The 14,743-nt window shown below is 34.4% G+C and overlaps 1 protein-coding gene across 1 annotated transcript; it reads right to left on the bottom strand.

Moving 5' to 3' along the window:
• Positions 1-7,018: 7,018 nt before the first annotated feature.
• Positions 7,019-8,739, bottom strand: LOC124449197 (G2/M phase-specific E3 ubiquitin-protein ligase-like). Its single transcript, XM_047000140.1, has 5 exons — positions 8,565-8,739; positions 8,210-8,430; positions 7,888-8,085; positions 7,445-7,634; positions 7,019-7,323 (listed from the first exon to the last, which is right to left on the bottom strand). Exons 1-5 carry the CDS (start codon positions 8,737-8,739, stop codon positions 7,019-7,021), a joined length of 1,089 nt encoding a protein of 362 aa, XP_046856096.1.
• Between the last annotated feature and the right edge of the window lie 6,004 nt (positions 8,740-14,743).

The following is a 14,743-nucleotide window of genomic DNA, read 5'->3' as shown; positions in this document are numbered from 1 at the left end:
TATAGATTTATACTTTGATATTCTAACCATATCACCAATTTTAATATTAGGTAATGGTAAATCAGCAACTTGATGACCATATAATGTATTCCATACTCCATCTTCATTGTTTTTATTAACATCTTTTGGCTTCATCAAGATTGTACTGTGTTTTGTATTGTTATAATTATATACTAAATCATCCAATATATCAATCCATTTATATGTTCCTTTACTGTAAAAATATTTCCACATAGATGTTTTAAGCGTTCTGTTGAATCGTTCGACAATCGCAGCCTTTTTATTATTTTTAGTAGAGAAGTACTTAATTCCATGTTTCTCTAATAATGATTTTACACCTAAATTATAAAATTCTTTACCATCATCAAATTGCGCTAGTTTTGGGTAATCATTAAATCTATCTTTAAATTGACTTAATAGTTCTGCAACAGCTTTTGTCATATTATTTGTGTCTTTCCTATAAACAGGGATAGTAAATGCATATCTACTTAATATTTCAATAGCTGTTAATATCCAATAATAACCATTGTTTTTATACTTATAAGAACCCATATCAACTAAATCCATTTGTATTTGTTCACCAAGATAGTTTACCCTTGTTTGTCTGAATTTATGTCTCCTAATAATAGGTTTATATCTAGTGTATGTATCTTGAGATATTAACCATTCTTTAACCTGTTTTCTACTAACACTAACATCTATACCTTCTTCTAATGCTTTCTGATACAGCCGTTCTGCTGATTGATACCCTGTTTTTGGATCATAATAAATATCTCTTAAACTTTGCTCAATTTTAATGTCTTCATCCATTTAACTTACTCAAGATAACATTCCAGTAGAATACTACCTACATTAACAGGGTTACCATCTTGATCTAATATATTAAATATTAGCTCGTTAAAGGCTCCTTTTATAATTGTAACTTTAGATTCAATATCGTTGTATTCGTATACAGTACCAAATAACGACTGAATTGTTATTACTGGTAAAATTAAAGCTATATTACTTTTTTTTCCTTCAGGGTTATAATTATAACTTGAATTTACAATATTAGAAGAAATTTGCACACACTTTAATCCTCTGTTTATATCCACTTTAGAAACACCATTTTGTACGATACCTTTTTTCATAGTTTTTATGGTATCATTAAAACCTAACATTTTAATAAGAGTATCAGACATTACTAATACCTCGTCATTATTATTAGTTATTTTACAAGTTCCGTTGTTTTCTACCATCTCAAGCTTTACGTTAACAGACTCAAGAAACGTTTTAAGCATTTTAAAAGTCCAGTAACCAGCATTTATATTATATTTTATAGCGCCTATTGTAAAAGCTAAAGTATTATTTAATTTCACATTTTTATATTCCCAATACACATAAGCTTTTTTGATTTATAAATATGAATAGTTAGATGTTACTATACTTTCTTGTAAGTCAATTTTTGTACTATCTCCGTTTATATAAACAGCGAGCTTTTTCATATATAACATAGCTTATATTATATGTCAAACAAGCAAATAGAAGAAAATGCTATAAAATTAGGCGATGATGATTTAAAACATGTATCATATACAACATGGCCAAAAATATATTTAGAAACAACTAAAACGCCTTTGTTTACAAATCTTATATCAGCTGTTAATGGGGACGAAGGTCATAGTCGGGATTATTTCGATCCTATGTTACATCGTTGGACCTCAAAGTTTATTGTAAAACCTACATTTCAAAGGCCGGTAAATGTCGATATCTGTAACTTCAGATTGTATATCACAGAGAATGATTATTTTATGAGTAGTTTACCACCTATAACAGCCACGTGGACAAGTGAAATTAAAAGTAAAAAAGAACAGCCGACTGGTATAAGATACAATATTAAAAGTCATTTAAATTATAAAAAAGAAGCGTACTACGCTATGATTTGTGGGGCTTATGTTGCCAGTTTTTTATGTGGTATTGCGCTTAATCATTTAAATTTTAATAAAAGTAGAATTATACAAAGCCTTGTTAAATACCATTTGTATTATCAGATCCGAAAATTTATGAAGCATCCATCGTTATTAGACAAATATGACTTTACGGAATTGAAAAAGCATATACCTTATAAAGGTATTTTAAAATTCTCAACCACTAAAGACGGTGATGGAGAAACTGGTTGGGGATATTATGTTAATTTTCAATATTCAACTACTGATTATAGGAGCTCCATTGCATATAATTCTGAAGGGATTACACAAATCGGAAAAGTTCTTTTGCAACAGAGTATTGAAAGTTTTATTTATACAATTCTTGGATCCCAAGCAAATACAAGATGGTCAATAGTTAATCATGGAGCTAAGAGCATGCAAACTCAAAAAGTTTTTAGGAAATTAGTAGAGGATACTATAGTACAGAATGATACGACTGTATTGATATCTAACATGAGAAAGAGTATAAAAGACACGAATGTTGTTTTAAATATGGCAATCACACCAGGGATGATTATTATACCCAGCCGTATGATCATATTGGATAAAAAGATTGATGGGTATAATAATATTTTAACATTAGCGAATGAAACTATGAAATTCGGTTTTAACTCTAAAATAAATTATTATAGAGTTAAAAAGGAAGAACCAAAAAAAGTACATCAAGATAATACAACCTCACAACACCTAGATACTCTAGATGAAGTGCATAAAAAACCAGTAGTACATAAACATACAAAAATGATAGTAAATAATTCCCATCAAACAGATGATTACTTTACTCGGTATATCAACGCTATCATCATTCATATTAATTAAATACGTCTTATAATATAATATGAAAAAAGTTCTAGATTTTAATCATATTTCGAGTGAGTTGAGCCAAGAGGAATTTGAAAAGCTGAAAAAATTGTATTTATACTATCACAAGATGTATACCTGTTATAAATGGAAGTATAATAAATTAAAGAAAATTAGACTATCATTAAACATGGGAAGTATTTTTCTAGTCTCGACTGGTGCTATTGCTGGCAGTGTAACCGTAAACCTGATAGTTATAGCCACCTTGAGTGGTTTAGGGGCTTTAATTCAAGGTTATATTGTTAAAAGTAAAATTAATAATAACTTAGAAATGTGTAAATTTGCATATAATCATATGAAAAAATACTTATGACTATAAGATCTTATTTAAGAGGATTAGCTTATGATGAATTGATATTTCTATCAGACATAAAAGTTATCGATGATGTTATAATTGACTTTTGTACTACTATAGATGGTATGGTGAGTAAATATAACAAAAAATATAATGATCTGTAAGTTATCTGTTAGTTATCTATAAGATTATCTTTGAGTTATCTATAAGATTATCTGTGAGTTATTTGTGAGTTATCTATAAGTTATCTGTGAGTTATCTGTGAACAAAATCTACAGTATTATATAACATGTCTGAAAAAAACCCAAAGATAACTACTGTTAAGAAAGAGAAAGATCCATTTAGGGTTGAAGCTGGGAAACGCCTTGCTTCTATATCGATAGCTTCTAAAGAAAAAAAGATGCGAGATAGGATTGAATTAGAAAATAAAAAGAAAATTGAGGATGATAGCTGGAATATTAATTACGGATTCTTATTTGGAGCAGTTGGAGTGATAACCGCTATTGCTAGCCTCTATTATGCACGGAAAGATGATAAGAGGCAGGAAAAATTAACAAACGATAAAGCGAGAGAAGAAACAACTAGTGAAAAACATGTTTTGATACAAAAAAATAAAAAATATAATTTAGACTCATTCGAATAAAATATTTCCTATTATATATGAGTAACACTATGACTAAGAAACAATTTATGAATGAAGCTTTTGATGCAGTGCTTGTGACAACAACTGCTGTAGGTCTTTCTATGACGTCTAAAAAACTACTAGGCCAAAAATTAACAGATACTGATAATATTAAAGATTTTACAAAACTAGCTATTGCTATTACAGCATCAACAATGCTAGTTAAATATGCTCAAGACAAAAAATGGATTCCTGAAAATCCAGTTAAATCTGTATAAATATATATGACAAGTGTTATTACTAGTGGATTATCAACATCTATAGGAGCAGTTGTTAATGGGTTAGGTTTTTCCCTAGCAGGCTGGCTATTTCATAAACTTGATAAAAACGGTTACGCCGAGGAAATGAAACGCAACAACAAGGCTCTAGAGGACTTATCTAAGGCTAAAGAGGCGTTCTATGAAAATGAAGTCAAGCAGCATGATAAAATTCAACAGCTAAGACAAGAACTTCAATATGCTGATAATGATATAGAACTTACGAACAAAGCTTTAGATATGCTTAGAAAAGTAAAAACAATACATTACAACGGATTAACATTTCATAGAGAACCAAAATTAAATGATTTTTACAAAGAATCTAAGAATATGAAAAATTATCAATCTATTACAATGCTATGGCTTGGTATTATATCGGGATATTTATTATATAAAACTACTTAAAGATATAATATTATATTATATGTATGGTAATGAATTAATTCATAAAGAGTTAGAAGAGTTTTTTGGTTACGTAAATTGTTGCTTTTGTGATAAAAAGATATGTGATAGTTATATTGATAGTTCTGTTAAGATATACTTATGTTGCGAAAATCAAGAAATTATTTCAGATAATAATAAAATGAATGTTTGTATACACTGTGGTTCTGTTCACTCATATAAGATAGTTAATGAATGGATACCAGAGATTTGGAAGTGTCAACGATCAGTTCATTCAAGGAAAAAATGGTTTTATAATAAAATTAGATTGTGTGTAACTTTTGAATATGTTGAGAAATTGACAAATGATTTTATAAAGGTTGTCAGTACTATGATTAAACATAATTTAATTAATAAAAAAAATGTTAGTATGTATAATTATTATATAATACGTTTAGCTAGTAGGAGGGGTATACCATTAAAACAATCTGTTAGAGATATGAAAAATTGTAAGACAAAGAGGATTTTTGATGATAGATTATTTGGTGAAATTTATAAAATCCTCGAGTGGGATAAAGATATCAACTGTAATTATTATAACAATTGGGTTCAGTTGAAGAAATAAAACATTTACTATTATATATATAGTCAGTGTACTATAGTGTATTCTGTTACTTTTGTTATTAATTTAACCAAAAATATCGTTTGTTTCTGGTTATTTATTTATATATTATAGAACCTATAGTATGTTATATATGAACCTTAAAGATCTACTAAAAAAGATTAGAGATTTTATTCTATGTTGTAAAAAAACTAGTTATAATATAGAAGTTGTTTTGAAGAATTTTGAAAAAACATTGTATAAACCAAAAGATAATTTAAACGCACCTTAAAGACACTTAAAAAAATAATATATATAGTAATTCTTTATAATGGTGAAAGTTATAAAAAACAAAGATGTATATAAATTTGAAGGAAATGAAATTAGTTTAGATTCATTAAATAATTTAATGCAAACACAAATTTGATCACAATGCAAAAACAAAGTTACCGCAACCCAGAATTTTGCACTGTACTGTGGGCGGCAATATGTCGAATATTTAATAGAGTGGGACAGTGTATATTAGATTTCTTTCGAAAATATCTGCGTTGGTTTGTAATGTTTTGCTGAATTTCACCAGGAATGTATTGTCCATTTTGCGGTCAAAATATTCAGGTCACATTCCAATATTGCCCATTTTGTGGAAATCACTTACAAGGCTTTCGAAACGCGGAGGAACAAATCCCTGGAGGAGACGATACGTGTGACGAACTAATCGCGCATTATTTCAGAGAAGGCTTTGCATACAAGAAGATTATGCAATTCCTTGGCAAGTTTCAGGTCATTAACATCTCCTTACGAACACTTAATACCAAGCTAAGATCTCTTGGTCTTCGTCGAAGGAACAAGGAGTATGATTTAAGTCTAATTCAACAACGAATACAGCACGAGCTTGATGGACCAGGTTCTTCAGCTGGTTATCGCTCTGTGTGGCATACCTTGCAACGGGAAGGTTACCAAGTGCCCAGGGAAACGATCAGGGTTTTTGTTAATGAGTTGGATCCTGATGGCGTGAGGGAAATGCAGGGCAAAACCCTTAGGTGAAGAACTTACCACAACCCAGGTCCCAATTATGCTTGGCATGTTGATGGCTATGACAAACTTAAGCCATATGGCTTCCCAGTGCATGGATGCATAGATGGATATAGCCGAAAAGTTTTATGGCTTAAAGTATGCAAAACAAATAACAATCCTGCTGTTACAAGTCAACACTTCCTGGATGCTGTTAAGAGGTATGGTGGATGCCCACATTGTTGAGAACAGACAATGGGACTGAAAATGTCATAATGGCAGCAATGCAAGCTTATTTTAGAACTAGTGGGGATGATGAGATGGCAGGTATCAATGCTCATCGGTATGGTTCCTCTCAGTCAAACCAGCGGATTGAATCTTGGTGGGCATTTCTACGAAAAATCGCCGAACTGGTGGATGAATTGTTTTAAAGATATGATTGAGACAGGGCATTTAAATACATCAAGTGATCTAGACAAGGAATGTTTGTGGTATTGCTTTGCCAATTTATTACAAGAAGATCTAACAAGCATCAAGCGTAATTGGAACTCCCACTACATCCGTAAGTCAAGGTTTGACACAGTTGCTGGAAGACCAGATGAACTTTACTTTCTCCCTGAATGCAATGGTGCACAAAATTATGCAAAGCAAGTGACTGATGCTCAATTTCAAGATATGTCTCAATATTGTCATGAGTACATGGAAGAAAATGTTATTCAAGAATATTATTGCACCATTGGAAATGAACTTGGTATGTCTCAACCAACACATTGGAGAAGAGCATTGAAATGTACCATATCTTACGTGGAATTGCCCAAAGCTGAATTTAATTTTGAAAAAAAATTTTGAATTAAATTTTTTTAATTTTTTTTTTTTGGCACACCATTTGTAAATAATGTCTGTAACATAACTCTGCAAAAGTTTAACTAAATCCCAAAACAAGGGACACATTGTTATTCTTCCTCACAATTTACTAAATATTCCTCCATTCATTAAAGCTGTCAGCAAGCAATGGGCCAGGCTACAATCTAGTGTCTTCTTGTTCACATACAAATGCAATGAGTTGGAACAGGTCTGAGCTGATGGTATCATCTTGCCATCATCATGAACAAATGTGATTGTTGGTTTAGGTACAAAGCCAATAGTAGGTACGTTGGTTGCACCAGTTGCAAATAGAAGAATATGCTTAGGAGTTGCTTCAGAAGCAAAGCGCTCTTCTTCTGTCAACTCGATTCCTTCATCATGTAAGTTTCCCAGCAAACTTCCATCTATTAAATAGTAATATGTAATATATATCATATGACACAGAAATATACAGAAAAGACACTTATTAAATCTGCCATTGCAAAGCAGATGCTTCGATCTGGGACAGATCACATTGTCACTCACCTTCCATGGACTTGATGAAGGCGATAAATTTAGCCATTATTATTTCTTGTGGTTCTCTACGATGGTGACCAATTGGAGAAAAATTAGGTTTCATGATTTTTATCAGCTTGCTGCCATCCATCTTTTCCTCTGGATTGTACTGGAATAAATAGTTTGCCATTCCTTTATTAGCACGGACCAGTTGCAAAACCTTTGAATAGGAAAGGCATTTTACTTATAGTATATAGAAATCAATAATTAATACTATTGCAATATTCAGTGCTAATATCTGCTGTGTATATTATTCAATGTATTAACCAATAATACATGACTAGCATTAGTTTCTCTGTTTTGCTTTGTTTTACATAATACCCCAAAGTGCTACTACTATAACACTATTATGGAGGCAGGCAAATAAAATAAAATTAAACTAAACTTTGAATTAAATATACGACACCACATACATCATAATAATTGAGGCCTTCAATGAGCTGATCAAGCATTGGTTTGCATTTTATGATGATGAAGTATTTGGTGACCTCCTCAATGAACATCAGCTTATCTTTAATTAGGAGGGTTTGGGACAATCCATCAATGTCATATCTCCACTCACTCTCAGCCAAAAAAGAATCAACACCCCCTTGATCCTTTGCAGCTTTCAGCTATAGTAATAATGAAAACAATTGTTGCCAAAATTGTTTAAAAAAAAATTAAGTTTCAAAGAATTTAAGTGTCAATAAAAATTGGCAAATTGGTTTCTGCCATGTGATGTCGAACATTTGATACCTTTAAAAGAGAATCTCTAATGTTCTTGTCAGGTAGCTCGTCTATATCTGGTGTACAGCTGCCAAACCCTGCCTCAATATATTGGCAAACAGATTTGCTAAATATTCGTGGCAATTCTCCACCTTGCACAACAAGTGTAGCCAACATGTGTCCAACAGCCAAAAATGTTCCTTGATTCAAGGCTCCAACATTGCAGCGAATTACACAACCTGTTGGCATGCCTACAGAAAATTTATATTTAGCCAATAAAAATAAAGTGGCACACTCTACAACCAGGCTACAGACTGCAATGAAATAAAAACTTGAAATTTAGTACACAACATTTCCAAGTCAAGAACTTTAATTCATAACTTACTACACATTATTCCACTGTCTCGTGCAATAGCTCCAAGAAGTAGATGGAAGAATTCTCTTCTTGGGACACCTTGATCTACGGCATCTTCCTCCTCTTCAAATGTAGCAAATGATACTTTCAAAATGCCAGCAGAACTAAGGAAGCCTTTCCTTCTAAAATATGCGCAGTTTGCCATATGCTTAATCGGCTAACAACAATGTTTCGAGGGTCTCCTTGAATTTTGTTTGCTGCATGCTTTAACTGCATTCAAGAAACCATCACTTGTGAGAATTTCAGGGTCAGTGATAGCATCACCAACTGCATCTTCCACATCGACATGCATAGACAAGCTATTACATATGGCCTGTTGCACAGCAGCATTCTCATCAACTCCAACTGGTCTAATAACAAAAGATTTCATAGATTTAATACAACCAACAGTGATTGCTTTATACACAATAAAGTAGTAAAAACTTAGTCATATTACATGTTACACTTACAAAAAGTCCGTCAAAGCATAGGATGTTGCAGCAGCTTCCCCGGACCCATTTCCACTGGATTCTGGAGATACTGCCAAATTTCCATTACAATTTTCTGGCACTTCTTGTAATTCACTATTAAGGTCCGAATCGTCGTTTTCGGTAAGTAGATCAGTGATGAGTACATCATTCGCTCTCACTTTCTGTTTTGGTGCTACAGGGCAAAGGTACAAATTTATTCTTGAGTACGCTTTCCCAAGTTCTTCTTTGTACCTGCCCATCACGATTTCTTCGTCCACACCTAGGAATTGTTCGTGCCAATTGACCATCTAATACAAAATAAAGCAAATTCCGAAGAGGGACATCTCGTTTTCTTGATATTCAAGATATTACAAGAGTTTGAAACAAAATAATGTGTAATATTTCGTCTTTATTCCAAAGACATCATCAGACTTATGTGCGAGATGTCCCTCTTCGGAATTTGCTTTATTTTGCATTATTTGAAATTGTCTGCTTGTCCTGGTTATTGACCATCTGGGTAAACAAGTACGTAACCTCTATCAGGGCAAAATGTTCTATCATAGTTAGCCCATTTGGTCAAAGATCTTTTAAGAACTTGATCATACACCATGTCCGGTGTCACCTTCACAGGAAATGTTTTACCAAAAACCCGTCTTGGCGTATATGAATCATCGTGGTCGTATTCCATTAAACCTACTGTTATAAAAACATCAGTATTTTTTCGTGATGTTGCAGAGCGTGACTTTTTCCTCTTGGGCTCAAAATGCGACCGTCGTTCAGCCTCCTTGTTCTTCATGAAAGTAGACAAACTTGTACAAGATGAAGACGTGTTCGACGAAGTGGAGGAGTTCCCAGTCGAGTGAGTCACACAAGGTGATTTAACAGAGCTGCCTTGAAGGCTCAGAGCAGCCCAAACCAACGCAGATATACACACTGTCCCACTCTATTAAATATTCGACATATTGCCACCCACAGTACAGTGCAAAATTCTGGGTTGCGGTAACTTTGTTTTTGCATTGCGATCAAATTTGTTTTTGCATTGCGATCAAATTTGTTTTGCATTGCGATCAAATTTGTTTTGCATTGAACAAAATCATTTTGCATTCAGCACATTATTTTTGTATCAAATATATTGTTTTTGAATTTAAGGGAATGTTTGTGCATTGACAAATTAATTTGTGAATTGCAGATACGGGCCACCGTACATTGACCTCTCATTCGGTAAAGTTCTTTGAAGTAAAATTTTATATTATCTACCAATGTTAGATATTGACTGCCTCTTGCAATTGGGTCGTACAAATAAATGCAACATTCAACAGTGTTGATTATTGCCATACACCAGTGACTACCTTTTCCAACATTTATAGGAATTGCAATCACGTCGTAAAGATGAAACAAAACACCTCGGTAGTGCCTCCTTAACATTTCATGAAAGCGCTCTTTATTATTCGGCTGGCGTACGGATCGAAGTTTTGTCATGAATTGTGTCGTGAATGCAAAACTACGCAATCCAAACTTCTCCGTGTTTTTTGTTAGCAATAGAAGGTAGCAATTTATAACCTCATCATTGAGCCATCCAGGGTTGGAAAGAACATATGTATCGTTTGAAAAACCCTTTTCCAAAGGTTCAAGAGTTTTGATATCTTTTCCCAGAAGATTGTATCCGTGTGTTTTAAATGAAGCAACACGTTCATTTCTTACATTTAGATCACAAAGTGAGTGAAATACCTTGCACATTTTCTTATATTTTTGTGCAATTGACGGAGGCAAACTATCGACCTTTGATTGGACATCTCTACTATTCGTTTGTGCGGTTTGCGCACTTGTGCTATGAACAGAGCCTACAAAATTTGGTGAGCTTGTACTTCGGGGTATGTCCTCATCGTCACTATCATCGCTGAGTTGGGTTGACGACTGTCGTTCGTTTCCATAACCTTTGTCACTAAAATTTTCAGCGGAGTAAAAGGTAGTGTATGCATAAGTTGACACTTTTTGCTTCCACTTTTGTGATATATCAGAGACGAATGTATCGTCGACCTCATAAACTCTTCCATCTTTGAATATTACAGCTGTGTAATGGCCAACATCAATATCTGAGCCGTAATGTAATGCACATGAGGATAATTGATAAGTGGCCGATGCACCATCATTCTGCAATGTTAATTTTAATGGTAGTGGAACTCTCTGACAACTCTTCGTAACTCCTGATCCCTTTGAAACAAATCTTTTGAAACCAAGGCATAAAATTTTAGGCAGTGTTTTGAGTTCACCTATGCGAATATGACTCGTCCTCACACTGTATGTGCTACAGTCTGTAAATACAGAATCGATGAAACTCTCTTCGATTTTTCTTTTAAGGTTTTGTTGGCATTGTCAACGGAAGCAAAAAGCGTCGTGAAGGTTTCCTCATCATGCAACCGAGTTTTTCCACAGACATCACAAATTTTTCTATATTTGTACGTTCCTCTAAAGGAACCTGCGTCACAATATTCATGCAAAACTATAAAACTCGTGAATATCGTGTTGTTGGCCACTCATAACCAAAATACTTATTAAAATGTCGTGCAGCTGTTGTGGATACAAAGGTTTGTCATTCGTGTTTTTAATATTCGCAAGGTTTTATTCAGTACTTTCGCTACAGTTGGATTACATTTTGTCGTTGTTTCGGGTATTCAACTTTTAATGCATGCAAACATTGCAGAAGACTGTTCAACCAGCAATCGTTACCCTTATTGATTAAACCTCTTGTTAATTCTTTTCTTAGCAAAACACGTGCATCTTGTGCGACGCACCAATGGATTTGCTGGATTTCGTACGCTCGCTGTCTTTACTTTGTTTGTTTTTCGTCAACATACTTGTATCCTTGAAGCGGAACTTGTCCTCTGCCGACATATCTAGCCATAATTTAGCTGCCTCTTTCGTTAAAAACGCGTTAGGGCAATTTTAGAAGCTCTCTTTCTTACTACCTTTATGAAAAATTTAAGAATGATGACGGTGGACGTCTACTCTGTGTACATTTATTGATTTCTGAGTTTCGCTTAACGGAATTGCCGGTGACTGCTGGAATTGTCCAACTTTAGCATTAGTTTTTGGTGTCGATGGAGTCTTTTTCCCCCATGTTTCACTGACTTGTGAATAATCATCAACTTCATCATCTGAAGTGTCATCTGAACTTACGATAGTATTGCTTTCGCTTCTTTTTGTATTTTCTTTTATATCGATTTCTTGTGCAGATGTTTTGTCCGATGTTTGCGTCTGAAAATTTTTCGAAGAATTTATTGGACGTCTTTGTTTTCTGGTAGGTTTATTAGCAGTTAGTCTATCCGAGAAATCTGTCATTCGTCGCCTAATTCTGTCATAATTTTCCAAACAAATGCATCAGGACGCAGTCTTCTTTGTTTGGAAAATCTTCTTGTTTTAAGTTTCGCATGACACCTTCCACATAGCCCTCTGTTTTTGAGTTTTCTGATTTAAATGAAAGGTACGGATAGTCGTGTAATGTTTCGTAAACTGGATCGTTCTCCTCTATGTATCGGTCTAATGAACCTAAAAGTACACCAGACCACAAAGGCATCTCACAAAGATAAGATTCTATGAATGCAAAAAATTCTGGTGCGTAGCATCTATTATTTGCCTTGCTATGTTTTGCATCTTCCATCGCTCTTTCTTTGACATTTCGTAGCAAGCTATCGTAATGATTTTTGAATGGATTTTGACTTGTATTTCTGTCTGTTTCAGTAAGATCGGCATCATCATCGCCTGCATTTGAAAAGACTCCATGCACTTCAACATGTTCAAGGATTTGTTCTCGTTCCTCCATTGCATGGATCAATTTCCATAAGGTGCTGAACGCGTTTTGGACTTCATCATTTTGAGTCTTATGAAGCAGGCAAATTGCAACAGGTAGAAGAATATGATCAAATTCTTCTTGGGTTCTAGAGTTTACCAACAGCGACACACAATACATGTTAAAGCGATACCACACCTCGTTTGTCGTACTGACTTTGATACGCATAATTGATTTCAAACGCCTATGAATTATGTTCATGAAATGACTGCAGCCAACATGTAAAACCATAAATGCAAAATCTTCGTTTGATGCCATCCTCTGCACAATCCTGAATGCTCGAAGTAAAACTGAGCAAGGGTTTCTCCGTTGAACTCTTTCAGAGCAGCCAATATCAACGCCTTTGAGTAATCTGTATTTAACTGACGAGGTATTCGAACGTTTCCTTTGAAAACGTTTGCCTCATCTCGACGAAACCTCTCAATAAAGGAACGTATGCTGGGAGCACTGTGATCATTTGTTATCATTTCGGCAATCGGCACTGATGGATTTCCTTTCTTTGGGTGTCGAACAATAATTGCATAATAAAGTACTCTTTTGCCCATGAAATCTTGCACAATCGTTCCGGTTGCGTCCATGTATGCAATATCTTTCATGCATAAGTAATGCCAAAGACGCACCTGATCTTCATTCCACATATATACTTAAAGTGGACAAAATGAAATTGCTTGAACAAATCCTTCAATCTGTTTGGGAGACATCTCGCGCTGTTTTTCTCGCTGAATTAAATCATCCATAGCCATCTTCAAAGAAGTCATGACGTCTTTGTCCAGCTGAGTTTGTTGTCTTCCTTCACTGGCTATTTTTCTCACAGTCTCTGGAATTTTACCACATTCATTTCTATTTCCAGCTGCCTTTGCATTTACCGATAATCCCTCTTTTATTTCTTGGTACACTTTTGAAGGTTGGCCAGGTCCTTTGTGAAATTGATTTGCCAGTTGCTTACGTTTGTCACTCTTTATGAACCTAGACTGGCGCTCTCCAGCAGCGTGTTTCACAGATCCGTCATAAGTTACAGTAACTTTCTTGGGAAGAAAGTCTTTGCGAAAGATTTGCAATACAAACTTGCAGGAACAATCTGCAAAGATGCAGTGACCTGTAGCATTAAACACAATCGGCGTATTGCTTTTCCTCGAATTTTCCTTAGCGATGAAATGCCTTTCGAATTGGAAGGTGCAGTAGGCGTTGGATTTTTTCATGTGATCCATCATGATATCCGTCCATGGGCACCGAAGAGTGTTTGGTTTTTCTGTGGTAGGTCTGATCCTTGACCACTCTGCTTCACTCAAAAAAAATGTTGCAGACCTACAAACATCGGCTATAAAGAATGTATTTGGTCGTGGCACATATGGGCAGTCCATCATTCTCTGGAAAGTTTCGTGCTCATCGGAGCAATAGTTTGATGTGTTGCAATTATTGTTTGGGGTAATATTAGCATATGTTTTGCCAACGTTCTTTTCCTTGGAAGACATCTCATACGATTCAACATCACTGAATGGTGAAGATGTTGCATTAGCACAGGCATTATCCAAATTATCCTCATCTTCTGATATTTTCATCGGCTTCCATCTCTCGCTAGAATCACTTTCAAAAGTAGAAGGTCTTTTATCAACATTGCCAAGTTTTGCAAAAAATGCTGAGGGAGATGATACTTTTTCATCATTACAATCATCGCGCCATTTGCTTGAGAAGTCAGTCAGTTGTACTTTTTCCTCTTCCTTATAATCATAGGAATGACATTTTTGAAATTCGTCAGAGTGATAAATGACTTTCTCAATCGAGGGACTACTTTCCATGCTGTAAGATACACGATCTGAAATACATATGTTTTCATCTTTTTCATCACTGCACGG

The sequence above is a fragment of the Xenia sp. Carnegie-2017 genome, unplaced genomic scaffold (genome assembly GCF_021976095.1).
Source record: "Xenia sp. Carnegie-2017 unplaced genomic scaffold, XeniaSp_v1 HiC_scaffold_23, whole genome shotgun sequence".
NCBI lineage: Eukaryota > Metazoa > Cnidaria > Anthozoa > Malacalcyonacea > Xeniidae > Xenia > Xenia sp. Carnegie-2017.
This window is presented reverse-complemented; position numbering and strand designations above follow the sequence as displayed.

What these genes read in the sequence shown, in the direction of transcription:
- LOC124449197 (XM_047000140.1), bottom strand. Translation starts at nt 8,739, where the DNA reads ATGGCAAACTGCGCATATTTTAGAAGGAAAGGCTTCCTTAGTTCTGCT. An exon ending in AGACAGTGGAATAATGTGTA is followed by an intron (nt 8,431 to 8,564) that starts GTAAGTTATGAA and finishes AATTTTCTGTAG; the next exon opens with GCATGCCAACAGGTTGTGTA. An exon ending in CTTCATCAAGTCCATGGAAG is followed by an intron (nt 7,324 to 7,444) that starts GTGAGTGACAAT and finishes ACTATTTAATAG; the next exon opens with ATGGAAGTTTGCTGGGAAAC.